Source organism: Orbicella faveolata, unplaced genomic scaffold (genome assembly GCF_042242905.1).
Source record: "Orbicella faveolata isolate gen_17 unplaced genomic scaffold, um_ofav_v1 contig_48, whole genome shotgun sequence".
Lineage (NCBI taxonomy): Eukaryota > Metazoa > Cnidaria > Anthozoa > Scleractinia > Merulinidae > Orbicella > Orbicella faveolata.
This window is the reverse complement of record NW_028301578.1, coordinates 183,302-210,086: the sequence shown is the minus strand read 5'-3', so window position 1 is coordinate 210,086 and position 26,785 is coordinate 183,302. Positions and strand designations below refer to the sequence as shown.

The following is a 26,785-nucleotide window of genomic DNA, read 5'->3' as shown; positions in this document are numbered from 1 at the left end:
ATAGTCCTTATGCGGGCTGCAATCACATGACATAATCACGAAAATGCTTTTTGAACCGTTTCAACCTGGTTTCGTCTATCAACTTTATTAGTCTCATAGGTAAATATATGCTCATAAAATTGTATAGCAAAACAATAAGAAATAAAACGTAAAGACCAAAAGGGATTGCATAAACAGGAAAGTATCCTATGTGAGGCGCAGCCCTATATCTAAAAACAAAAAATAATAAAACAATCTAAAATTTAATAGAATTACAATAAATCTAATTAATAACTAATAACAGTACTAATAGTGCACAGTAAGGTACAAGTAGAATCAGTCTTAGGAACTGGCAAGTGCAGTTGCGGGAGAAGATCTGAGTGCAGGGCATATCAATATTGTAAGTTGTGTCCAGTAAGGTAAAATAAGTGGAGGGCAGAAGATTTTTAAACGTACTTAGACTAGAAAACTTGTCATGAGGGTCGAGATTGCAGGATGAAAAAGTTGATCAACCAAACCAACCAAAAACGGTTTTACACCAATAGAACACGAAAAAACCCAGTGCAACTAACCCAACCAACCAGAAGCAGTTGATCCCAATAGAACATGATGTAAGTGTCATTAAATTTCCATCCTCAGTTATCAGATCTTTTATGTATTTAACTCTGGCTTCATACCACGATTGATAGAATACTGACTTTCCCGCAATTGTAACAAATTTATTGTTCCAAATAATCTCATTTTCCACCTCATTCTTGCTTAAGGGAGTATGAGCCACAATCCTCTACCATGCATCAGGCACGTCTCTGTAAAATAACGGTAAACCAGATAGATGTGTAAGAGTTTTAGTGAAGAGTTTTAAGTGAGTTTTAGTTGAATTTAACTTGTCAATAAGAAGTATTCAAATAGAGGGTTACTGGTAGGTGCCAATGGACAGCAAAGCAGGCAATGAACAAGCGAGTGTGGGCAAAATGCAAATTAAGGGGTAACCATGGCAACCTGCTTCAGTTCATCTCCCCCTTGGGCCTGGCATCTGTCACACTGAATTCTCAGTGGAGAATAAATGTTCTTACCTGGACGCAGAGCCCACCATGAACCAAGAGACCAGGGTTCGTACAGGTCCTAGAAAACCTGGAAAGTCCTGGAATTTTACTGACATTTTCCAGGACTGGAAAGTCCTGGAAAAGGGCTACTGGTCCTGGAAAGTTCTGGAAATCTGTTAAACTCAAGTAAAAATATGAAATGTATGGCAGACAGTAAGGAGAATTAACGTGGAGATCTTGGGAGTGGAAGGGTTAATGTGAATTTTAGAGTCCTGGGAAGGTCCTGGAAAAGTCCTGGAAATTTGTTTCAGAAAAAGGGTACAAACCCTGAGAGACATGTGGAAGGGGGCAAACCAAAGGCAAAAGCAACAAAGCTATGCAAAGCAAGACCACAAGGGCCACAAGGGCAAACTACAGGGCAGTGACTTAACTATGCATGCGCGAGGGGATCATCTGCTGGCCAGCAGCAGATGTCCTGGTGATTATTGATAATCTCATTTTTTACAACCTAGAACTGTCAAACTTGTACATAGCTTCCTTTACTCATTTTTATAATAATTTACCAAGTTCATAAATTTAACAGTGTTTGTATATCTAATCTTATAATTAGCATAAAATTTTGCAATCCATTTTCTACTCACAGTTTTTGCTTGGATTGAGAAGACGTATCAAACACTTGAAACTATGAACATTTTACCCTGTTTCACAAAACCTTTAAAGTATATCAAAAATACTCTGCTGCACATTGTGTTTTTAACTCTATTCCAGTGCATGCAAATGTGGTGAAACACACTCTTGTTTTTGAGATCGTAATTTATAGAAGGAAGATGCCAGTAATAACACAGTTTAATGTCTTTTAATAAGATTGTAGAAAGCCTCTGTTCCTGGACCGATATGATCCTACAATTGCCTTGTTCAGTGCTTCAACAAGTGAAGATGACTACAGGAATATTTATGAGGCAAGAACATGGCCATATCCCTATCTTCAGAAAGCTCCAAATGTGAAGCATTCTGGCTGGTGCCCTAATTTTAGCTCTATTTATGGATATGTATATCTGGAGGTAAGCTAATTCTGTTATTTCTGCTAATCCAAATTTTTAAAAAACCCAAATTAATGTTGCACTGAGCTTTTGATTGTAAATATTAATTTTTTTACAGAAGTATGATTTTGTTAGTAAGCCCAGTGTCTTGGGTACCACAACGTTAACAAAATTTTAATAGTGACTCCTTTCAAACAATAGTGAGATTTTTTGAGCATTGAACATAAGCATATTTGAGTGTATTGTGTAAAACCCTAACATGATGACAATATTAAAAATAGTATTGATGAAATCAATTTGGATTTATTTTTATTTATATCATATTTTGTTCCATTACAGGCTGATCTGGGTATGATAACAGACATAACTGGATTTGCTACACAAGGAGAGGGTTATGACAGGAAATACTGGACAGTAAATTACACCTTAGATTTCAGTAGAGATGGAATTAATTTTTTTGCAGACACGCCACCATTGAATCCTCATAATGCTCCACGTTATGAAGAGAGACGGGTAATTATACATACACTAATTATATATTGTTAGCCTAAAATTCATTCAAACACCAGATAATTGCCTGGCTTCTAGCTAAAATCTACATTCCTGATTTCTAATTAGATATATATAGTATACATGTATGCGTTATTTATGTAAGAACCGTGTGCTTTTGAATTTAATGAGAAAACTTCTGAGGATTGGCAAAATTGTATTTGGCATGTTGCCTTGCCAATCTGAGGAATTTTGTCAATAATCCTGTCACCTGTTATTAACAATAGCATTGCTGGAAGGGAACCATCCAAATTATTTTTGTGTGGGACTTTCCACACTTTGTAAACGCCAGCGATATTTATTTATTTATTTCTCCACGAGAGCAAAGCATTTATCACGTGGTTTCTACTTGACGTGTAGACTGGGTTCCACGAGCAAAAGGTTGAGTGTTTTTGTGTGGTGGCCATTAGTGTGATTACTCTTGCCAGGTGTTGTTTTTTTGGCAAATTTTGACTTGTTTTTGAGATTCGAAGGTAGTCTTAGCCCTCAGGTCTTAGTGTTATTCAGACACTTGCTGCTGTATTTATTTTTGACACGCCATTTATTATAAGGTGGGTAAATATTCGCTTTCTGTATGTGTGCAAAATTCTTGGATGAAAAAGGAACAATCAATCAATCATACAAAGTTCCAGTTCTTGGACAGAACTTTCTGTAATTGCATATTTAAATTGTTTCATTGAAATTCCTTTGATCAGCTGAAAATCGCGACAATTTCTACGGAAAATGACTTCTAGTAGACATTGTGCATGCTGCGCCACGCAGTCTGCAACTGTCGGAAGAAAATTTACTGTTGATTGATTTCATTTCTTTCAACTCCCGTCTATTTTTTTAAAATCAGCATATTTATATCAACAACCAAAGTTTTACAGACAGATATAACATAAGGACAAAGCCCAGTCTTTTCCTGTGTATTTATGGTTAGCAAGTTGAGGTCCTATCAACTGATAAACCATGATTTCTTTATACATTGCGTGACGGTGCAGTTTCCGTAGACTCACAAGTTTAAAAGGACTAAATATTTGCAATTGCCTTCAAACTTCATGCTAAACATTTTCACATTTACTGGTCATGTTTAAGCACAAAAGCTAATTTCTTAAAGTATAATTTACATACAGTTTTCTCAGCTGGAAGCAATAATATTAGCTGACATTTGCAATTGGAGCTGATTTATCGTTAACAAACTCCGTGCAAACAGTGACTGATTCTAATATTTCCACTGATGAATAAAAGTAGACAACATTTCCATTGCCATTCCTTGGTTCAGGCTTACTCTTACGGCTTTAGAGTGCTTTTCCGAACAATTTCGACTGGATACAGACTGAACTTTTCATGAGGGGGGGCGGGAGTGTCTGCATAAGAGCTAAGGCTAACTGAACTATTTGTCTCCACTGGAACTAATCAACAAATCCCAGGAGAAATGTAGCCAATGAAATAAAGCTGTTTCCACAGTAAACATCCCCAAGCCAACACGATTCAAAAGTTGTGTTTGGGGACATTAATTTTCCCAGTTATGTAGCATGTCATCTGGCATCCTGATGAAACAGGCCACATTATTGTTGATTTCATGGTGCAGAATCACCACCAAAAACTAAACCGTCACGTATGCACTTGCTTTTTCGATGATGCCATTTGTTTTTGCCCCTTGCTGCGAAAAACAAGCCTAACCTGCGATATGTGTCTACTTCAATGACTCTTTCAATGACACCCCCCCCCCCCACCCCAATAGCTTGGGGCTAGATATATATGTCTGCTGACTTTTGTTGTTGTTTTTTGTTTTTTTTGCTGGGTTTTAGTATACATTGTGAAACAACAGTTACACAGGATTTTGCCACGGTAACAAAAATGGCACATGGAGGAAAACCATTTTTCCTTTTCGGTTACATATTAATGACAAACGGGGAAACATGATTTGCTTGTAATACCTTGGACAGCAAAACACCAATGCAGCTTACCACATTAAATCTCAAAGGTGCTGCATGTGATCTTTTTTATGTATCCATGGGTATTAACCACGGGAAATTTACCTCTGAAATTATTGGTCATACTCACTAAATGCAGTTTCCCGTGGTAAAATGGTCATTTACCACGGTAAAGAGTTCTGTGTAACCGAACCCTAAGGGAGCGAATTTCTTGGAAACTTAAAAGTCCAAACATGTTTCTCCAGTTACTGTTTTTTTGTCTGCAGCTTGGGATCTTATAAGCAGGACTCTACGGTATTTTTACTCGACGTTCATCACTACAACGTGACAAAATGTATAACAGTATTCACTGTAAAGCTACAATTTCTTTGATTTATCCATAGCACATCAACTTTTATATGACTGAAATCCCACAGAAGTTTGCATTGCAGACCAGCTATTTTTTAATGTGGATACTGTCCGAATGAAGAATTAATTTGGACATTTTGCATAACAAATACCTTTGCCTCTTAAAAGTGATTTTACCACAATATTGGTTAGGTTTTGAAACTCTTTCTGTCATTGACTAGTATATGCTCTTGCATTGCCCATTGGGAAGAAAATCCAACTGTGTTAAATCTTAGCTACATGCCTACGAAATGGATGGGGCAAGAATACTCTCACTATATTGAGTGGGAGTTCACCAATTTTTACATCCACTATGGGTTACAGAGGTGTTGAGACACTTAGCTGTAAAATTCAATTTTCAATATTCAGGGAAAAAATTTTCCTACATCCCACGCCACCTCGTTGTACACCAGATTGAATGGGTGGCTAGCCAATGGTATCAGAGAAATATTGCTAGATGCATTTGAAATAGAACAAGGGGCTAAATATTATAAGTGTTTATCTATTGAATCCCAGTCACCAGGGATTATTGTTCTGGATGTGTTTGTTTTAGAGACAATATCTGTACATAAGTTCTGTGTAAACAAAGTTTGCTGTTGGGAATCACATGGAGCATAAATGGAAGCTAGAAAAAAATCTTTGTCACCTAGCTTGATTTTTGCGATAACCAATCTACCGTTTGGATCAATAGACAGACACTCTAAAGAGAACAAAGAGGTTGCAAGAGTTTGCAATATGCAAGTACCTTTGGAATGTTTTGTACTGTGTGAGAAAAGTATTTTCCCACCCCATTCTGAAGCCCAAGGGACTTCATCTTCCTTTAACGAAAAGCTTTCCTGAAGACAATAGAAATCTGCTTTTTGATTCTTGAGATACAAAAACAATGCCCTTCGCTTGATGTGATTACACAACCCCCTTACATTCAATGATAACATTTTGATGAATTTCTAGGTATTCTACCGAATAAAACCTAACACCAATTCTTAAATGCACAATAGCTATGCTAACAAACAGCAACAAAGGCTTGAGCCAGAGAAAAAATAAGAAGAAGAAAAAAAGAAAACGAAAATATGAAGACAGACAAAAATACTAGTAAAGTTTAGAAATATAAATGAGCTACGCTTAAGAGACTAACTTAATTAGTAATCGCAAAGGTAACCAAGATGAACGAAAGAATAACGAAATGAAGTTGCACAGTAGTATATAGGGGATTAACCAAATACCGTTTCGCAGAGGGAGCTTTATTTCACCTTATCGCAGCCCCCACCATCAAGTCCGGCCCTCACAAGCTCGGGCCGGTTGAACCTGGGGGCTGCGAAACGGTGAAATTCAACTCCCTCTTTGAAACAGTATTTGGTTAATCCCCTATATACTACTAACAACAAAGGAGGGGCCATATTAGAAACAAGCGAGCCCGCTGTTATACCGCCTGAGCCGGCATGACTCAAGTGCCAAACAAGTGTGGGTGGCTGATGCAGGGCCAGAAAGAAAGCTGCGGAAAGTGTTGTCATGGGGCGTATTGTGGGCAGCACAACTACCAGCTGAAAAAAGGAATGAAAATGCCAGAGCCTTGCAGAGTTTGCGGAGTCGGTCTTCTGTGCGACTACCGTCTCTGTAAGCCCTGCGGCGGTAACACGCTAAAACAACATCTTATCTGCAAGCGAGAAAAAGCAAAAAAATTTTTCGAACTTGTTTTGCTCAAGCTGAAAGAAAGAAACACACCATTTAGAGAAATATATCTTAGGTGATAATGTAAGGCACTATGGCTTACAACAATCAAGAAAGACTGGAAGAAGAACTCGCAAAAATAGATCCAGTGACATTGCAGTATTTGAATCAACTTCTTGCAGAAAATGCGCCAGCGGTAAGAAAGGTTGTCCAGAACGTGCTGGAGGAACCAATTTCTCAGGAAACGCAGGCGCGTCTGCAAAAGCCCCTACTTCCGAAGCCTTACCGGGCAAAACCTCCTCCATGCCAAAGAAAGTCAAGAAAAACGCAGGAGCTTCTGAGGGAGTACGACCCCTTCCCTGCGTGGAAAATCAGAACAGTGACAGACTACCAGAAGGAGATTCTGGATATGTTCCACGATGCAGAGAATGAAGGGGAAGAGAGTACAGGCCGGCGTTACATTCGGTGGCGCTTCATCAGAGGTCTGGGGAGAAACCTAACACCAGACTATATGGTGAAGATACGCCAAAGAGTAAGCACGTCATTCTATCTGAGGCACGTTTTTGTGTACCAGTTGTGCAACATTGAGGATGGAACGGTGATCGTGTACTACTCGAACCCCAAGGGCTCACAGTGGTTTAACAAACTGGAAGACACAGAAAAATAGCTTATCACCCAGGAAGAACTGTGTCTCGACAACGAAAGAGTTGAAAGGCCCAGCACGAAGTGGGTTTCTGAAAACTTTTTCAACGTTGACATGAAGGTTGTGCTTGACAGGCAGCCGTTGGTGGGAACAGGGCCTTTGCCTGACTGGCTGTGCAACCTTGCCCATAGCCGGTTGATGGTATCTTTGGACGTATATAACGACAACCTATGCCTATGGCGGTGCCTCGCTGTGCACCGAGGGGCGCGCACAGATCGTTCCACAAAAGAAGCCCGAAGAATGGCTCAGAGTTTCTATAAGCTCGAAGCTATTCCACCAAACTTCAGAAAAACGTCTCTAGATGAGTTGGACAAGGTGGAAGCCCATCTGAACGAGGACTCGCCCGTCTCATCTTGCCTCGGAATATGTGTTTATGAGCCTGAGCGTTTGGTAGGAGGTGAAGTGGTATGGCATCTCTGAATAAACCCGAACCCCAAAGTCAAAAAGATTGTGACAATAGGTGTCTACGAAGGCCACGCTTTCTTGATAAAAGACATCACAAAGCTGGCGAAAACCTATGCATCCACGCACTGCGGGCAGAGGTTCACACTATCTTGTCATCTGCAATAGCACCATCAAACCTGCAGCACAGGAAAAACAATAATCTTTTGCCCGGGGACAAAAATGGAAGCACCCCTGACGGCCTTCGAGAAAGTGATGTACCCCCCAAAGGGCTCAGCATCCATTCAAGCAATTCTGTGGCTGGAGCAAGAAGCGAAGCGCCGGGGAATCCACATCCACCACACAATGTCCGGGCATGGGGGTGAGAGATGGCTTCTGCGAAGAAACGGAAAAATGAAGGCCTCTCCTGTTGACGGGTACAACCAAGAAACGAGGACAGTGTTCCAATACCACGGCTGCCCCTTCCACGGATGCCCAAAATGTTACCCGCGCTATCGAGAACAAATGATTCTGAATGGCGGGAAAACGGCCAAAGAACTGTACCAAGCCACCCTAAACCATACTGCATTTCTGCGGAAGATGGGCTATGAAGTAATCGAAGCGTGGTCTTGCAAAGTTGGCATTCTGAAGGGGGAACTCGCGAAGAAGGAAACAAAAAAGTACCTGCATGCGATAATTTATGATTTCGAGTCGTGTGGTGACAAAAACTACCGAAAAGAGCCGACAGGAGTGTTGACGATCGAAAACGTCCACATCCCGATCTCAGTAAGCATTGGCAACACCCTCGAAAGAAAGCCCACCCACATCTGTGAAAGAGACCCCGCGGAGTTGGTCGGAAAGTTCATGAAAGAGCTGGAGAGATGCGGGAAAAACATCCAGGACCAGGTGCGCACGGAGTTCGTTCCAGAAGACGTGCACCTGCTTCCAAAAGAGCGGCGGGAAAAAATTTGCGAATGGTGCGACCAGGTACCAATATTGGGGTTCAACTCGGCCAACTATGACCTCAACCTGATCAAAAACTACTTTGCCGGTGTTCTCGCCGAGGAAGAAAAGAAGATCAGGGTCGTGAAAAAGGGGAACAAAGTCATGTTCTTGCTCACAAGGGGGGCCTGTTTCCTTGACATTATCAACTATCTGGGACCAGGGACAAGCTATGACAAATAGGTGAAAGCTTACGGATGCAAGACAGTGAAATCGTGGTTCCCCTATGAATGGTTCGACACCTACGAAAAGCTGGATTACCCCGGGCTCCCTGAATACGAGGCCTGGTATTCGAAGATGAAGGGCGGCTATGTTCTAATGCGGGAAGAGTGGGAGGGGTGCAAGCGGCTGTTTAAAGAAAAGGCCATGCGCACCTTCAAAGACTGGCTGATTTATTACAACAATCTTGATGTGGAGCCGGGCTTCGAGGCGCTGGAAAAGATGAGAAACTTTTACACCGAAAAGGGAATCGACATTCTGAAAGACGCGGTGGGCATGCGAGGGATCAGTTTTCACTATTTCCTCCACGGGGCGCTCGAGCGCAGCGCAGACCTTTAGAGCCCAAGCAAAGAGGCTTACGAAATGCTCAAAGGGGCAGTTGTTGGCGGACCGAGCCTGGTTTTCACAAGACGGCATGAGGCCGGTGTGACATGGATAAGGTTGCATCAGTTCGAAGAACCGCGTCTTTGCAAAAAGATTCTTGGTTTCGACGCCAGCGCTCTCTATCTCTCGACCTTTCTTAGAGAAATGCGTTGCGGGAAGGAGAAGGTCGTGCACTACGACGATGACTGCCAAGCGGAAGCGGCCGAAGTTCTGATTCGCCGGTTGAAAGCCAGGGAGTGGTTCGGCTTTGCTGAAGTTCGCATAGAGATCCCAGAACGTTTTCTGGATTGAGTTCAAGCGCAGCCGGATGATCGCCCTTTGCTTGAAGTGCTATTTCGCCGACGAAGGAGAGGGGGGCGAAAAAAAGAAGTTCAGCACGAAGGGGATGTCAAAGAAGCAGAACGAGATCACGTGGCAGCGGTTCAAGGAAGCTTTGGAAGGCAGCAAAGATATGGCAACCAACCGGGGTTTCAGGATGCGGGACGATCTGATCGTTACTTACGAGCAGGAGAAGCTGGGGCTGGGTGCTTATTACGACAAGCGGTGGGTGCTGCCCGACGGGATACACACCGAACCAATCGAATATCACATGTAGTTCACGTCAGCCAGAGGAAGAGTAGTGTTTGGAGGGACAACCAGCAGTTCTTCACGAACAAAGCTGCGCTTGGGCCCATCGCGAAGATAGTAGAGAACGGGTTGATCCGGTTTGGAAATAGATCTTTCAATACTGTAAACTTTCAAAGACCAGATTGGGTCTGTGGCTCTTTTCACACCCCCTTCAAGCTCGCTGGGCTGGTAGAGATAATGAACTTGAACAAGAGAGGGGAGTATTTTTTCGTTTTTTCCAACAGGCCACGACTGAGGTGTTGACGGCCTTGCATAAACAGCTTTCTCTCTGATGGCAACGGCTGGTTTATTGCCAATAAGGCTTGTGACCTTGTTGTTCAAAGCCGAAACAACTTCAGGAAGTCTTTTCACCGAGGAAGTGGACCGCTTGCCCTCAGGGAGTTGCATTTCCACAGCGTACTGGTGGCCGAACAAGTGCTCAGCCAGAGTGCGGTTGAAACGTTCAACAATGGCCTGGTCGCAGTGAATGTCAACCTGCCTGCGCCGGATGTATGTTTTGTGGTTGTGCATCTCTTTTGTGACAGCACCCATGAAATCACGCATGGGGTCAACCTGCAGCATTTCAGGCCATTTGAGAGGCCCGCGCTTGTAAATCTTCTGAAAGCAATCCATTGGTTGGCGCTGAGGCCGCTGCTCTTTGGGCTTTCGCCTTCTGTAGTCAGGGCGGGCTCAGGGGGCTCTGGCACCTTTCGCCTTATTTTCCCCGAGAGCCCTATAAGCCTCGGCATCTTTCTTCTGTTGTTCCCGTGCCTGCCGCGTTCTTTCAGATGTTGCTTTGCCAGCAGCAACACGCTTCAGATTTTTTACGCGCTGCGTGGTTGGAGTTGGAGTTGTCACTTGCTGTGTGATATTGGCGGCAGGCGCTGCCTGGGTCTCGACGTGAGGTGCGCTCTCAGATGGTTCGGTTGACATTCTGAAGCGAACGGTATTCTAAGCAAATGAAAAAAGTTTAATTAACAATTTGTCAGCACTCCCTCAGTAGTTGTTGATGAATGCTGACCAGTTATTCTGCAGTTGCTGATCTGGGTACTCTATCAACGCCCTCAAGCGGATATCCGTGTTCATCACAAGAATGGTGGCTCTGTTCTGGCAACTGTGGACTAAAATCTATGTTTTGTGGTGATCAGCGCCGCGTTGGCCGCAGCAAGAAACCGGCCGCACTTCAAAGCAAGGTTGCTGGCCATATTGGAGAGCTCTTTGTTTAAGATGTAGTCGTTTCTGAGTTCTTTTTGGTAAGCGTCAATGTCTTTCATTTTGACGGTCATTCTGACCACTTTGGTTGATGGAAAAATAAAGCTGTCGATCAGGCTTTCTGTTGTCTTTGAGCCCACTTACGTCTCGTAGCGTTTGGTGTATTTCTTGACCTCTTTGTCGCTCAGGCGCTTCACCTGCTCATGGGTTAGCTCCACTCCGATGGCCTCTTTAGCTTTGCCTGTAGACACCAGCACGGCCAGCTGCTCGCAAAGAGCAGGAATGTCAGGTCCGGGGGCGGTTGGAACAAGGCCACCTGCTGGACCACTCGGCTCGGGCTCGGTTTGAAGAAGGTTCATAATGTCTGCTAATGTGGCGTCTTCTCCAGCCATTGTGCAAGGCTATATACAACATTCATTTTTTTAATCAAATAACTTTACCCCGTAGGGGTGGCGAAGTGAGAAAACGAGATAAGAGAACTTTCGCTCTTTCAGCTTTGAAACCAGACCTTTGTACTCATCTGGGAAGAGTTCGCCAGTGTAATCATCAAAGATGGCTTTCGTTGTCCTGGCCGAGGGGGTGTAAAAGACAATCACCGCCACGTTCTCCCGGAAGGAAGATGTTATGCCGGTCAACTTCTGGGTCAGCACCCAAACACTGATGCCCATATGGCGGGCAGAAAAGGCGAGATTCACCAGCTCGCCTGTACACCCTTTCACATCTTTGGAGGCTGCACAGTCGTCAAGGATTATGATTGTGTTGGTGCCCTCGGAAAGTCTTCTCACGAGCTTCAACCACTTTTCCACGTAGTGCTGTTCGCAGACTATCACATCCATTCTTGGATCGTTTTCGCCAAGCCAGTGGTAGGTCTTGTTGTGTGCGAACGTTGGACAGATGAGCACGATGTAGTTGAACTTTCTGCGGAAAGAGCCGTAGAGCTGGTCCACCACGAACCTCGATTTGCCTGAATTAGTTGGCCCCACAATGAGAGCATTGAAGGGTATCTTGCTTGGGTCCATATTAATCCTGTACAGATTCCTGCTGTCTGTCAATAATGTTGAACTGTTGGTCGGCGATGACGAATACGTGGCAGTTGAAATCGGCTGAGAATGCTTTCCTCTCGATTTCCAGCTGGACACCGTCTGTACTGTTCACAAGGCGCTTGCCACTTCCGTGCATTTCTTGGTCCGCCATGGTGCGCATATCAATTAGAAGCCCGAAATTATCTCCAGTGTAAAACTTTGTTGCATCCATGTGCTTGGTTTTATTTTTTCCTTCACGAACAAGCGTTGGGCCTCTTCCCACATGTCCTTGCCTTTGACACCGCTGTTCTAGATCATGTTGGGTGAGCTGTTGATCATGATGCTGACTTTCGTCAGATTCGGGAAGACGTATTTTTCTGAATCTCTGGTGCCATTAGCATACGGCTCTATGAAAAGTACCAGGATGGGTTTTAGCGACCTTTTTTGGGCGTCCATTTTGATGTTCTTTCTTGTGTTGCTGTTTTTTTTGAAGGTCACCACTTTGAAATGCATCACGTGGTCATAAGGGAACTCTTTTCCACTGGAGTAAACTCTGTATGCCTCGTCTGCCAGAGTCTAGCTGCGTATCATTTTGTACTCTAGCTGGATGTTGGTCAGCTTGTATTTCAGCTGGGTTGTATCAGTTCCAGTGACCACATGTTCAGCTTCAGCAAGGGTTACTTCGAATACGAGGTCATTGTAAAGGGCCTGGGGGTAGAAAACGCCGTGATCAGTTAGGATCTGATGGTCAAGCCTGATCTGGTACTTGCTTCCGTAGACCTCATTCAGCTTGTTTTCTGCGTCAACGCCCGAGGTTTTCTTGTCTCCCGCGTCTGAGTGGATCTTGCATAGATCCTCGCTCTGAATCCCTTCGAGAATCCATTTGTCTCGTTCTTCCTGCGAAAGGAAAAGGTCATCAAATATTTTGTAGATGCTGTAGCTAACCGTGTCTTGAAGGGTAGTGCCTCCAAACCTCAAGTGCAGCCTGTCAATGAGCGCCCGCGTGACGTTCTGGACAAGGAAGTTGTTGGCGTGCCCTCCAGAAAGGTCGATGCTAAAGATAAGCACAAGCAATCCTGGCACCAGAACCTCGTTCACGTTCAGCTTGGGTACTGAAACATAGAGCGTGTCGCTGGGGTTGGCTTCAGTGCGGGGAAACGTGATCCGCTTGACTGCATGCTCGGCCTGCATGGCGAGTAATGTTTTTTTGCTGTACGTTGCGCGAAGATTCTCTGGAACTGACATTGTATAATACACCAGCGATTATTTTCTAATTTAAAAAAAACAGGCTTGAAATATATCGCTATGGCGGAAGGCGGCGACCAATTTGGTTACAAAGACCCGGCCGTTGACAAGCAGCTCGACAACGATGAACAAGAGGTTGACACAACCCATCCTTTTAAGCCACGCGCGGTGTCCACTCCATACCAACCTAGCAACCCCTACCACGGGGGCGAACAAACAGAAATGCGTACAATTCTGCACGAGCAGTCCGGCCTGCCTGACACTTCTTATGAAGAAACCCCTTTGTTAGGCGTGGAAGGTGAACAGCAAAGATCATGGGACAGTTTCACGCGTCTTTTTCCGCAAGCAAGCGCAATAAATCTAGAAACTGAATACAGCAAGGCCCGCCGACTGCAAGTCAAAATGAAGGGCTTTGGCAAAAAACTTTATTACCTCTTCACCAAAGACGAGTACAGGCAAGGAACAGCTAAACCCATATCTTCCAAAAGAGATCAAAGACTCTCTTGGCCCGATGGCACAAGAAGCTATTGATCAAGAAAAAGAGGCCATAAGGACCGTCCAAAAAGATTCGATAGACACTGAAAAGCAATTAAAAGAGGCGGAAATGCTCGCCGCAGAAAGGGAAAAAACCTCACAAGAGGTTCAGGAGCTTAAGCAAAAAATAGAGAGAACCCAAGCAAAGATTGATTCAATTCATGTTGAGCAGGGGTCCAATTTTGAAAGTGAAGCAGAACTGCGCAGGCAGAAGCAACTGCAAAAGAATTTACAAACAGATTTAGAAAATGCAAAAAAAGAGGTGGCGGCGCTTAAAAAACAAGCAAAAAACAAAGAAAAAGAAGAAACAAAGGTCGACAGACTTAGAGGAAGCCTCGCGGCAAAAGAAAGTAAAAGAAATACACTCGAAGAAGGGCTGAACCAAACAAAACCGCTGGGCGACCTGAAAGAGCAGGAAAGCGAGCTGCAGTGCCAAAACGAGGAAGACCAGGCAATCATCCAAGATGAGAATCCCTCGCCCTCTGACAAAGAAGATGCAAGAGAGAGGGTGGCAGAAAGAAACGAGGAGATTGCGCGTTTGCAAACTCAGATCGTGAAAGGGAAAGGGGGCGGCCTCTCTTGGAAAGGGTCAAGGAAATCTTCAAAAAACATGGCGTGACGTCCGCTATTCTTCTCGCCGCCGGGACCACAATCGGCGCTGTAATCGGGGTCCTCACCAGAGGTTTGAAAGCCACCGGCAAAGCTTTGGGAAATGGCGTCAAAGATATTGCCGCAAAACTCGGTTCTCTGCTGCCCGGGCTGATTGGGTCGATCGTGAGCTTCCTCTTCAAAACCGCCGGGCAAGTCGTCGGATTTCTGGCCGAGCATACCTGGCTGCTTATTCTTGCCGCGGTGGCCTTTTTGTTTGAAGAATATTTTAAGAAGCAGCGTTAACTTTACCTCCAAGCCATGAACAGCAACGCCGATAATCCAAGTACACCTACAATGACAGCTGTTTTGTTTATTTCATGTTGCAGTGTTTTATCTGGAGCTGTGGGCTCTATTTTTTGCACCGTTGGCTGCGCTTGCTGAGTTTCGGACGCAGCTGGTTTCCTTGATTCGGCTGTTGCGGCTTTGTGTATCAGGTTGGACGGATGGCTGTTGGAAGAGTTAATTTTTGATGGGCCGCCTGCCATTAGTTTGAGCCCAGCTTTTTTTGTCTCCGGGTTTACCTCGTTGTTCACCCCCAGTTTCATCCCGGAGACCGCCTGTTTGAGGTTGTTGTTGTAACCAATTGTGCTTGCAGTGTTGATTATCATTTGCGCTGGCATGAGCCAGGCCATGGGCGCAACAGCGAGATTTAGCCTGACCTTTGTTTGGTCCACTGCGAGCTGGTACCTTTGCACGCTCGCAGCCAGGTCGGGCTGTGTGATCACGCTTTCCACCAGCGCAAGGAACTTGCTCTGGGCTTCTCTTGCTCAGCCACCCGAACCGAGAATGCTGCTGCGGACGTTCACCTGCGTGCCTAGGACACAGTAAAGGAAAGCCTTGATTGACTGGTTGATTTGTGCTAAGCCCGCCTGCGTCAAACCTGATGCTGTGTTTGGCGCGAACCAGTCCGCTTGGGTATCAGAAGCGGCCCCGGCTCGATGTAATAGATCAGGTTTCCTTGAATAGCTTTGCCGCCTTCATCGCTGAATTTGTTCCATCCCGGGTATAGGTAGTCAGTTTTCGACGCACCGCTCGCATAGATGTAAACGCTACCCAGGCCGTGGTAACTTTGCCCCGTGTGTGAAGTGGAAATCACTTGAGGGGTCAATACTGAACTTGTTGTATAGCCTTTTGTACGAGGCAATGTCGTAATGATTATTGTATTGGTTGAAAGGCAGGTCTCCGGGCAAAGCACTCATGCTCTGAATTCCTCCTACCTGGAACAAAATTTGCCTGACTGAAATACACGTCGAATTTGTAGAAAGCTCTTATCTGCGGGGAGAGATTCATCCTGCTGTCAAAGATTTCGCGAGAAACTCCGCACCCCTGTGTCGTGCAGAAAACCGCGAAGTTGAGCTGTTGTGGCCAATATTTCATGTCAGGCCCTCCTAACCAGTGTTTTGATTCGGCTGCAGAAGTGTGCCTCAGTTTGGTGTCTTGAAATATTTCTCGGAATTTTGTTGTGAAATATTGGTCAGGCGTGACGTAGATTTGGATTGCATCGTTGAATATTTTCTTCAAGCTTGGCGCTTTGCCGTCAAAAGGTATCGCAGGCATGAACAAAGAAATTTTTGAACCGAGCGGCGATAATTGATAAGGAAAACCACCGCTGTCTCCCAAACCGAGCGCTTGTTTCATTTCCTCGCTCCAATATTTTCTGTCTGAGCCGAAGACGCTTTGAAACGAGCCTTCGCTTTCTTTGAAAAACACCTCTGCAGTTACGTTTTTTTCTCGTCGATCATTGCTTGTGAAATGAACCTGCTTCTGTCCGCTTTTGGAAAGCGTTTTAAAAAGTTTGTCCACGCCTTTTTCTTCATGGCATCTTTTTTCAAAAACTTGGGATCATCGAACCCGGGATCTTGATTGATATCGTCCCACCATTTCAGCATTGTATTTGAACATAATTTTATTTGTTGAATATAAAAATGGTTGTTCTCACTATTGTCACGCAACAGAATGGACAGACTATCTATTTCAAAGATCTGCTCCCAGAAGCAAGCTATGCCAGACTTTTCAGTTGTTCTTTTTTCAACTTGTGGCATAATATGAGTCGTGTTGGGAGAATATTTTTTAAAGGAACTAATGACATGATTGCATCATTACCTCAAGGGCATTACAATGTCGAAAGCATTGCAAAAGAACTGAAATCCAGTTTTGAATATTATAAGAAGACAGAAAAATTGGCTATAGACACAATAACCCCAATTCTGTTCTTAAAATTACAAACCGGGACACATCATTAACACTGAAAGAAATTTCAGTTGATTTTGGTTTGGCCAATTTTCTTGGAATCGGGAGAAATTTAAGGGAAGAAGAATATGTCAAAAAGCTTAACAGCTCGAGTTGCTACTTTATCCACTGCAATCTCGTCGACTCGACAAAACTTTTTGAATGGAAAGAAGTCAAACCTTCTTGCCAAGGTTGACATCAGAGGACAGCCTTATGAAAAAGTCAGCTATAACATGGACTCATTGCAAAATGCTTTCTGTGACTGCTCTACAGGCGAGTTCATAAATAGCATCACCATTAGCGTCAAAGATGAAAATGGTGAACTCTGATTTCAAGGGATTGCCCCTTCTTTTTGAATTAGAGTTAAATTAAATTTCTATATACGCAATGTCTTTGGTGAATCTGTTGCTTCCAAGTGCGCCGCCTGACGAGCGTCTCTATCCAGTGGTGGCGGAGCCTTCTCAAAATTTCTGCTTGCAGAAGGTCAACGAGATTTCCAACACTTTGGGCGTTGAGGGCAACCACTATCGCCTCGTTGCTAAAAAATACAAATGCGCGAGAAAGTTTGTTAATTGGGGTGCCACAGGCTCCAGTGTTCTTCGGCAGCGTTTTCCAGCGCGAGTTTTGGCTCCGCTCTGTCTGTGGTTGGCCTGCCGGCAGCAGTTCCTCTTGGCGGCGCCAGTGGATGCTTCGCTCTTGTTTCGTCGAGGCTGATTGTCGCAAGCAAAAAGCTCGACTCAAAAATAAAGAAGCATCAAGAGATCACCACGCTCGCCGTTGCCAATTGGGACACCGTCAAGAGACTGCTCTCAAATGCTTTGAACAACAACGAGGTGTCTTCCCACGAGTTTAACACCATCCTTTCAGAGTTTCAACAGTACAACTTTCTGAAAGACCAGGTCCGAGCAAGGATGCTTCGCCAACCATCAAAGAGAGGGCTTACCGAGGTTGATGTCAATAAAATGGAGAAAGACATCCGCGGCAGAGTTGAAGCGGAAATGATAAAAAATAAACGAACCCCCCCACTTCAAACTGACTTTTGGAAACAAACGGTTGTGGTTGCATGTTATAAAAACATGATTGTCTGCTTCCACTTGGTTGCATTTCTTGCCCACGAGTATTTCACTCCTGAGTGGCAAAAAGAGGCTCGTCATATTACGCGCGAGGTTGTTTCGGCTATGGTTGAGGCGGATGAGGTTTTTCTCTAAAGCAGTATGCCGTCGGAAAGGAACAACTCGTGATAATCATTACCATACCAGGAACATGGTTTTAAAAAACCTTTTTACTCAGGGGTGGCTTCAATGAGAGGTATTGCCTCCATCTCACGGCTCAGCGACATTTCATGAACTGTCCCCTCATCCAAACAGTGGTAACATTTCCCCTCGAAAGGGCAGTCGATATTTGAAACATATTATCATGGGGGGAATCTGCTGCTTGAGTTTGCAGAATGGCAGTTTTAAAATGTTCTCGTGCACCTCGCCCCACCCCATTTCCTTTTTCCTTTATTTTTATCGTGATGAACTCATTGAGAATCATCTCTTGAAGCTCGGGAAGGAGGTTTTGAATGGCCTGGGAAAGCCCGCAGCTTTCTTTCCGGCCCCGCATCAACCACCCGCACTTGTTTGGTGCTCGAGTCATCCCGGCTCGGGCGGTATAACAACGGGCTCGCTTGTTTCTAATGTGGTCCCTTCTTTGTTGTTAGTAGTATATAGGGGATTAACCAAATACTGTTTCAAAGAGGGAGCTGAATTTCACTGTTTCGCAGCCCCCAGGTTCAACCGGCCCGAGCTTGTGAGGGCCGGACTTGATGGTGGGGTCTGTGATAAGGTGAAATAAAGCTCCCTCTGCGAAATGGTATTTGGTTAATCCTCTCTATACTACTACAGTTCTTAAAAAAAATACAAGACAAACACCGCACTCAGTAAACAACAACAACAAAAAGTGACCACGCTGGGAGGTTTGAGAGTATTTCCAATTTCCAAAAGAAAAAAGAAATTCTACTTCCAAACTTTAGTTCTGCAAAGGAAGGGAAGCAAAGCAAAAAAGTGCTAGCCTTTCTCCTCCCCGTTCGATCTCATTACCCTCAAAATATGCAAATTTGCACTTCGATATGATATTTACGGTTTTTGTAAGATCTCCGCAAAACGGTTAATTACAAATTTTTAAGATAGTCTTCACTAAAGATCCTAGTGGGGGATCCATCAGGCAACATTTTTACAAATATCTTACTGTCCAAGGACCAACAGCTAAGAAGTAAACCCTCTCCGCATCTTGTTTGCTTGACCCATGACAAAGCGTTTGTGACCTGTGAGGTTTCATTAATAAAGATGCGATCTTTAAACTCTGGAATGGATACCGGGCATCTTGGAAATGCACTTGACATTTTCACTGTCTTGAACCTTGTTCTTGCTTTATATAGTTTGGTTTTAACTTTGTGGCTTGCAAACTTAACGATAATTGCGGTATTGCTGTTTCTTCTTTTAAGATGATGCAATATTTCTATATCATTTGATGAAATGTCAACATCTAACGCATTGGCAATTGTGAGGACCACCTCCTCTGTAGAGCTGTATGCTTCTTTTGGGGCACCATAGATTTCCAGGCTGTTTTTTCTTGTATATTGTTCTAAGCTATCAAGGTTATCCCATAAGTTGTATATTTCATCATCTTGTTTATTAATCTTAACTTTTACCGTGTTGAGTTCATGTTCCAAAGCCTTGATCGTGCGTTTATGGTTGCAGCCCCAGTCTTGTGGAACAACCTTCCCTTGTCAATGAGGCAAGCCACGAACGTTAACACTTTTAAGCGTTTAGTTAAGCTTCATTTGTTCACTAAGGCCTTTTAAGATTTTATTTTAAGTCCGACTCTAGAATATGTTATAGGATTTTAGGTCTTAAATTTTAAGATGCATGTGTAGTTTTAATTCTCAATTTGTAATTTTTAAGAATTTATCTAATTGTAATGTGCTTTTGACTATTTTTATAGGAAAAGGGCAATATAAGTAATAACTGTTGTTTTTGTAAGCGAAATGCCTGTTCTGCTCTAGTCAGAGCATGTCTCCAGAATTATAACCAAATGTTTTAGCGTTCTCACCTACTTTGTTGAATCACTCATTGTAGAGCATTTGCCAAAATAAATTCCATTGCTACCATATAAAAAAAATTCAGATGAGCTCCCAACGCTAGTCTAGTATATTTGTCTCAAAACTAAAGGCAGAGGCAGTCAGTTATGAAATAAACACAATAGTAAAGCTTATGCCATCTAGTTCAAAATGACTTGTACACGTTCAAAATGTGAAATCTTTAACAGAAAACGGTAGTAGTTTACCTTGATAAAGAAAAGAGCATGCATTTTTTCGGGATGTTAACCAGATAGAGCAAAGGACAAATAATCAAACATTAATGCACTAAAAGTGTTCTGGTACTTGGGGGCCAGTGAAAAAAAGTGGTTTAACCGACATTTTTACTTAAGTTAGCTCAGTCTTAGAGACGAAAAAGCAATAACAATACCTACTGAAGCACAAAAAAAAATGCTTAAGTCACCGCTTATTGAAACAAGACTATAACCGTGTTAAAAGTGGACAGCTATATGCGCTGCACAACAGACTTGGAGTACAACAAGACAGAAGACTTAAGTGATGCATGACTTGGAAAATCTATCAGAACCTCCTTAATATAAATTTGCTAAAAGCTGTTGTAAAAGCATTTTAATCCTACTAACAGCTCATTTTTGAAAGCCTGGAGTCTCAAGCAGCTGTAAGAAGAAGAAAAGACGATGTTATTTGAAGTAATTTTGAAGTAATTTGAAGCTTGGGGGCCGGCTGAATTAAGATGAAAATTTACCTCAAACTTGAAGCAAAATCAGCTCAAATTCAAAATTTACTTACAAAGAATTGTGTATCTGATGATCATGTCAATATACAACCCCGTGATTCATGACAATAAAGCTTCAACATCTTGAGACTAACCTGCATCATTTGTCTTCTTGTGTGAACATCTTGGTAAAAAGGTAAAGTCTGTATATGAGCCAAGTGGCCCATCAGGCCGGAGCTTATCCCAGTTTCTGTAGCATGAAGCGACTAGGAGTATTTCTACTCCCCCCTGAATGGGATGCTGGTCCATCGCAGGGTTACCCCCAGCATTAAGTTTGCCGGTACCTATTTATACACCTGGGTGGAGAGAGGCACTGTGAGAGTAAAGTGTGACTTGCCCAAGAACACAACACAATGTCCCTGGCCAGGGCTCAAACTCGAACCACTCGATCCGGAGACGAGCGCACTAACCATGAGGCCACCGCACCTCCTGTATGAACATTTTGAAGTTCAGTAAATCAAATGCCAAGCTCCACTTCTTTGGGCCTTTATCTCGTTCTGTTCACACTTTGATCATTAAAATATTCTTACCTGAACTCCTAACAAACATGAAGAACATCCATATTGATAGAAAAGGGGGTAAACTTGTTACATTCTTTCATCTCTCTTGACAAGATCTTTTTCACAGGGTAGATCGCCCATTTCAAAACCCGCCGCAGTGCATCACACAAATTGCACCGAAATGGCACACAAATGGTCAGCACACAAATGACGCCGAACTCATAATTATAACTCGATTACCTTCACGTATGAGCGAACAAAATACCCATGTTCTGGTACAATCTTGCTACCAGTTCATTGAGAAATTCTGTTACAGTAATAGACAATGAATAGAAGTATTTGATTGCCATTTAACTGTACTTTGCAGATGGTATTTTCTGGAAACAGTGATGCTGAGACTGTCGTCACTCACTGGTTTGCTGCTGATAGAAAGATCACAGCACGATTTGTTCGAGTTGTTTGCTTGTCATGCGATCCAGATTTGATTTGCTGTTTGAGATTTGAGGTGTTTGGATGTGATGGAGGTGTGTATATATTTTCAGTCCTTTTCCAGAAAACAAAGCTTCCTTTATTTCCCAGATCACAACCAAATGATGATTGACTACATAATTTACATGTAATACAAGGCAGCATTGCCTTTGCATCATCATTTTGGATGGTATTTTTTTGCAAGTGGATTTTTTTTATGCCTGTGGCTCAGAGAAATGCCCAGTCAATTTCTGGGGGTATGGGCACTAAAAATCTAGAAAATGAATTGGCAAACCCAAGAGAAAATGAAGGGACAGAGAGGGACATTGAGGGACATTGAGGGCGTTGGCTGGAATATGTCAATTCCACTAAAGTTATTTTTAGTTTTAGACGGAAACAGAAGTCAATTTCCCCAGATGTCCGCATAATGCCTTTCACCCCAGTGATCAGGGAATTTTGAAAGGGCGGTCTGTGTGGAAATACGTTTTGTCAGTAGAAGCGTCTAAAGAAAAATGATAGATTCCACAACCTCTTTGGAATAAAAACACTGCGTGGAAGAAATATCAAAGATTGTCCCCTGAGAATTTGAATTGAAGAAAACGGCGATGACAACAAGAAAGAATTTACTTGCTTTCTTTTGTATAGCAACGTAGAGATTTCTGAAGTATCCTATTGTTCAATATTGTAACATAACATAAAATAAAGTACTGTTTCAATCTGTAGCGATCCTCTAGACGCAGCGACGAAAGAAATCTTAGCCCACCAAAGAAAACTGTTTTGGTTCCCACGACAAAACTATTTTTGAACCCAAGTGACAAAATTGCTCTCGACCCAGCGACAGGAGTAATTCTGGCTGAGCTGCATGTAAAACAGTTTGGAGGGTGGCGAAAGTATTTTGAATCCAGAGACCAAAACAACTTGAAGCCTAGCGATTAGTGACAGAAACTGATTTGAATACTATACGACAACAAAGCAATTCCCAACCATACGACAGAAGGTTATTTGAACCTTAAGAGCACGGATAAAACAACTCGGAGTGTAGCAATCAGCCTACAAAATGACTCAACAAAACAACAGCTCGGAGCGACTGAAGTGATCAGCGACAGAAATAATGTTGATTAGTGGTACAGTGACAAAATAGCCTGAAGCCCCACTTGAAGGCACAGGGGATACGGACACTACATTTTGGTTATTGTGTCCAATTAAAAACGAAAAATTCCCATAAATACCACATTTGTATAATACCCAACCACAACAAAAAACATGTAGAGTTAAATTTTACATTTAGTCAAGTGGCTCTTGTAAATCACATGTGAGTACCGACACTACAGGATTTTGGCAACCATTTAATTAAGTCTCAACTTTGAAGTACAATAGACTTTTTTTCTTACTGCATATAACTAGAACATTGAAATTTTTACCAAGAATATAGGTGTCAAATGCACTCAGAGGTATTTCTAGTGATATAATGTTTAACTTTTCGAACAAAACCTCGTTTTGGAGCTAAAGGTTCTAAAATACCATTTTGCATAAGGTGGTATGGTTAAGCAATCTGACCTCAGGTCAAATATATAACTGCATCCACCAAAAAATGTTTGGATTTCATATTTACACATATCTAAGAATCCAAAGAATTTACCCTCATTTTCAAACAATGCACAGTCATTACTTACAATGAAGCAGCCAAAAATAGAAAATTTCAAGTGGCCTTCCATAATTCTAAAATTCTGGCGGGTCTAAAACACAGGTCACAGGTTATTGTTTTACCAATACTGGAACAACCTTAAACCTTTACTAATACTAACCTTAAGCCTAAACATTGTCTTAGTGTTAAGTATTTAGGCCTAAAACATTGTCTTAGTGTAGTACTTAGGCCTAAGGTTAGTATTAGGAAGGGGTTAGGGTTGTTCCAGTATTGGTAAAACAATGACCCGTGACCTGTGTTTTAGACCCTCTGACCTTCTCTACTTTTTTGACAATCCATATTACAGACGCAGTGTACTTAAAATGTTTGTCCCTGGACACCTTTTATGATAAAAGTTAGAAAACACTCAAATGGAACAAGTTTTTTACAGATTTTTCAGCCCGCAACATAGACACTGAACTTTGCCACCCTGATTGTGTTTTAGCCAAGTTTAATGCTTTTGTTACATCATTGTAAAACAAATTGTGCAAGATATTGCTTGGTGTATCAACATGCATGTCTCTCTGTCACAGTTTTCACATGAAAAATTGTAAGAGTGCAACTTGATTGTACTTTAAGCAATGCTCACTACAACAAAAACAATATTGCAGACTTGCCTATTTTCATGGGTGGTGCACACTATTAACTTTGTAGAGTTGGTCAATTACGTTGTTTGCAGCAATTGGGAGTGAAAGATTACTTAATGAATTTACAAATCTGTAGGTAGATTTGTTAAAGTGGTACTATGATGAAAATCGCATCTTTCTTATCGCAGCAATGTTAAAACATAAACAAGTAGCCTGTGTGAGAAGAAAAATGCTGTTTACTATATTCAGATATCTCTTTTCGTTCCAGAGATATTCAAGTTTTAAAAATATATAAATTAGCCCAGTGATGACGTCATACACTCAACCAAATTTTGATCAAAATATGATGAAAAAAGATATCTCAGCCAATTTGTATCAGAAATGTTTGATTCTTTGTAGTAAGATTCTACTAAATGTGCTCTACAATATGAGCTTAACAGTTTGGTTACCATGGCAACATACTGGGTTCCAGACCTCGCCAATATTAAAGGCGTTTCTGGCCATCTTTGGCATTCCATTTCGATATTTGCAAATGGTGCCTCATATGCTTGATCCAGCAAGCATATAAATATGTTAGCTCAAGTTTGTGGCCTCGTTTAATGTTTTGTGAGCTGAAAATCACAAACAATGAAATCAAGTGGGTGGGGACTGGAAAAGAGTGAGTTGCCATGGGAACAGAATTTTTTATAGCCGTAGGTGTGTTTCCTCCAGAACTATTAGCCTACCAAGTTTCAATGGTCTGCACTGCAAATTGACCAAGATAGCTCTATTTATATACTTGATATAAAATTGGGTTGAGTGTAATACGTCATCAGGCATCTCATCTGCATATTTTACACATTTTTCAAACTCAAATATCTCTGGAACTAATGCAGATATTTGCAAACCGTAAACGGCGTCTTTATTCTTTCATGGAATTCTATGTGATACACCAAAAAATTCAAGGGGGAAATATTTGATCACAGTACGACTTTAGGATGTCCTCCTCTTTCAGGAATAATTTTCTCACTTCTTGTTTTTCTGAGTTTTAGTGTGGTACAGCATGTAATCCTGCAGGACTTTGGTGCCAAAATTGATTTTTTTCGCTGTTTTGCACTAATTTTGGGTCGAATACTAAGAATCCAGTGGGGTTGAAATTTTCTTAACCTGTCTTCCAATGTTTCTGTTTACTTTAGGATTTAATTCATGCTACTGTACTTTATGCTAATTAAATGCAAAAAAAAGTTTTCCTGGTATCTTTGCTCTTAAATTCAAGATACACAGACCAAACTTTATACAAGGCTTGCTCTTGATGATGTACGTTGTATGACTCAAATTGGTTACCATGGCAACCAGCGATGAAAATATCATTGACTCTTGTTAGTCCCATAGTAACAATGCAGATGCTATTCACCTTCTTTCTGTTATGTATAATACTAATGTATAGTTCTGTTAAAAGTGTTCTTGCATAAAATGTGACTAAAGTTCTTATGCACTAAGAGTTTAATCCTCCTCCTCGGGTGTCATCTGTGAATGGATTGGTACAGTTTTTTCCAAAGCATTTGCAGTGTCATTTAGAGCAGCTACAGCGTCGCTTGCAGTCTGACTTGCAGCCACATTTGGTAAGCTCAATAACAGCTTGGGGTGCAGGGAGAGACAGGCACATAATGGGAACGTATGCTCCTTGGTGTTTGCTCCAGCCATTCTCTTTAATGGGAGGAAGATCTGGGTAGCTGACGGTATAGCATTTGTTGTGCATGGCCATGAAGTTTGCGTGCGTGATGTGTGGGAGTTAGGAAACATGTGTTGGAGGCAGCATCTCACTTTCCAAGTTCCTGGATCGAAAGTGCTCCTACTGAAGTTCAGGAAGGGTAGTAGGACCTGCTTTGCAGTACACTTGGCAGACAAATTTTTCTAGTTCTTTAATCAACTTGAGTTGGCAGTTCTCTGTTGGCTATATGGTTTTGGATAAGACCCTCACCAAGCTCTCTGAAACAGTCGATCGCGGGATAGTCGTCACTGAGTGCCATGTAAGCTTTCACCCAGGTCTTCTTCATGATACGAACAAACTTCCCTTCCTAGTCGGCTCTGGAGATGTGGTACAATCCAATCAGACTTTGACACTTGTGTATTCCAGTCGCTTGCACTCGCTGAATAACATCAATCTCTCTGTAGTTTGCGCCCTTGCCTGTCAAAAATTTCAGGTTATTCAGGTTTCCATGATGTCCTCTGAAAACCAAGTCGAGCAGCTGGACTAGTACATCAGTGTTCAGCAAGGATACCCAAATCTGTTGCAACAAATGCTCATCTAGTGAATGCAATGCCTGGTTAGGGATCAGCATGTCTGCTTCTTTGTGGGTGTGTTCTTCTTCACAGTCGAGACATTTGATTTTGTCATCATAAACCACGACCAGCTCGATGACTGTGTTGCTGGAGAAGTGTGCTAATAATCCATTGGCGAACAAAGTGAGCAGCATGCTTTTGGACTTCGACAATGACAGAAGGTCCTTGATGGACATGGTGAGCTATCCTCATTTCCAGATGTATCTGGAACTCGACAGATGTTGTGGATCTTTTTCGGTATGTCTTGTTCTTCAGGGGGCTTGTTCTTCCAAGTAGCGATCAAACACTATTCGGCCTTCATCAAAACCAGACACCATTCGCTCAATATGCTTGATAAATGATTCTTGGAGGTCAGAAATCTTCAGGAGTGTGCTTGTTTCTTTCCGACCTGTATGCAAATCATAAACACAAAATTTTATACAAAATATTATTGTTGTTGTTGTTGTTGTTGTTGTTATAGTTACCTTGAATGACAGCCATATAGTATTAATAACAAGTATTTGATGTAGATTTCCTGTTGCTGATGGTGTTTCTAGTTGTGGCTGTGGGTTGGCCTCCTCTATCAAACATATCAGGCTG

The 26,785-nt window shown here is 42.4% G+C and overlaps 1 protein-coding gene and 2 pseudogenes across 2 annotated transcripts in view; 1 reads left to right on the top strand and 2 right to left on the bottom strand.

Moving 5' to 3' along the window:
- The window catches only part of LOC110053282 (uncharacterized), an 80,093-nt gene that overhangs the window by 5,333 nt on the left and 47,975 nt on the right, over positions 1 to 26,785 (top strand). For both annotated transcript variants that reach the window (XM_020759493.2, XM_020759495.2), the window contains exons 2-4: positions 1,887 to 2,083; positions 2,402 to 2,575; positions 21,513 to 21,669. In XM_020759493.2, coding sequence (XP_020615152.2) covers positions 1,887 to 2,083; positions 2,402 to 2,575; positions 21,513 to 21,669 — 528 coding nt within the window. The remainder of the gene's footprint in view (positions 1 to 1,886; positions 2,084 to 2,401; positions 2,576 to 21,512; positions 21,670 to 26,785) is intronic.
- On the bottom strand, positions 12,301 to 13,305 carry LOC149095796 (uncharacterized; annotated as a pseudogene).
- LOC149095795 (uncharacterized) lies at positions 25,902 to 26,686 on the bottom strand (annotated as a pseudogene).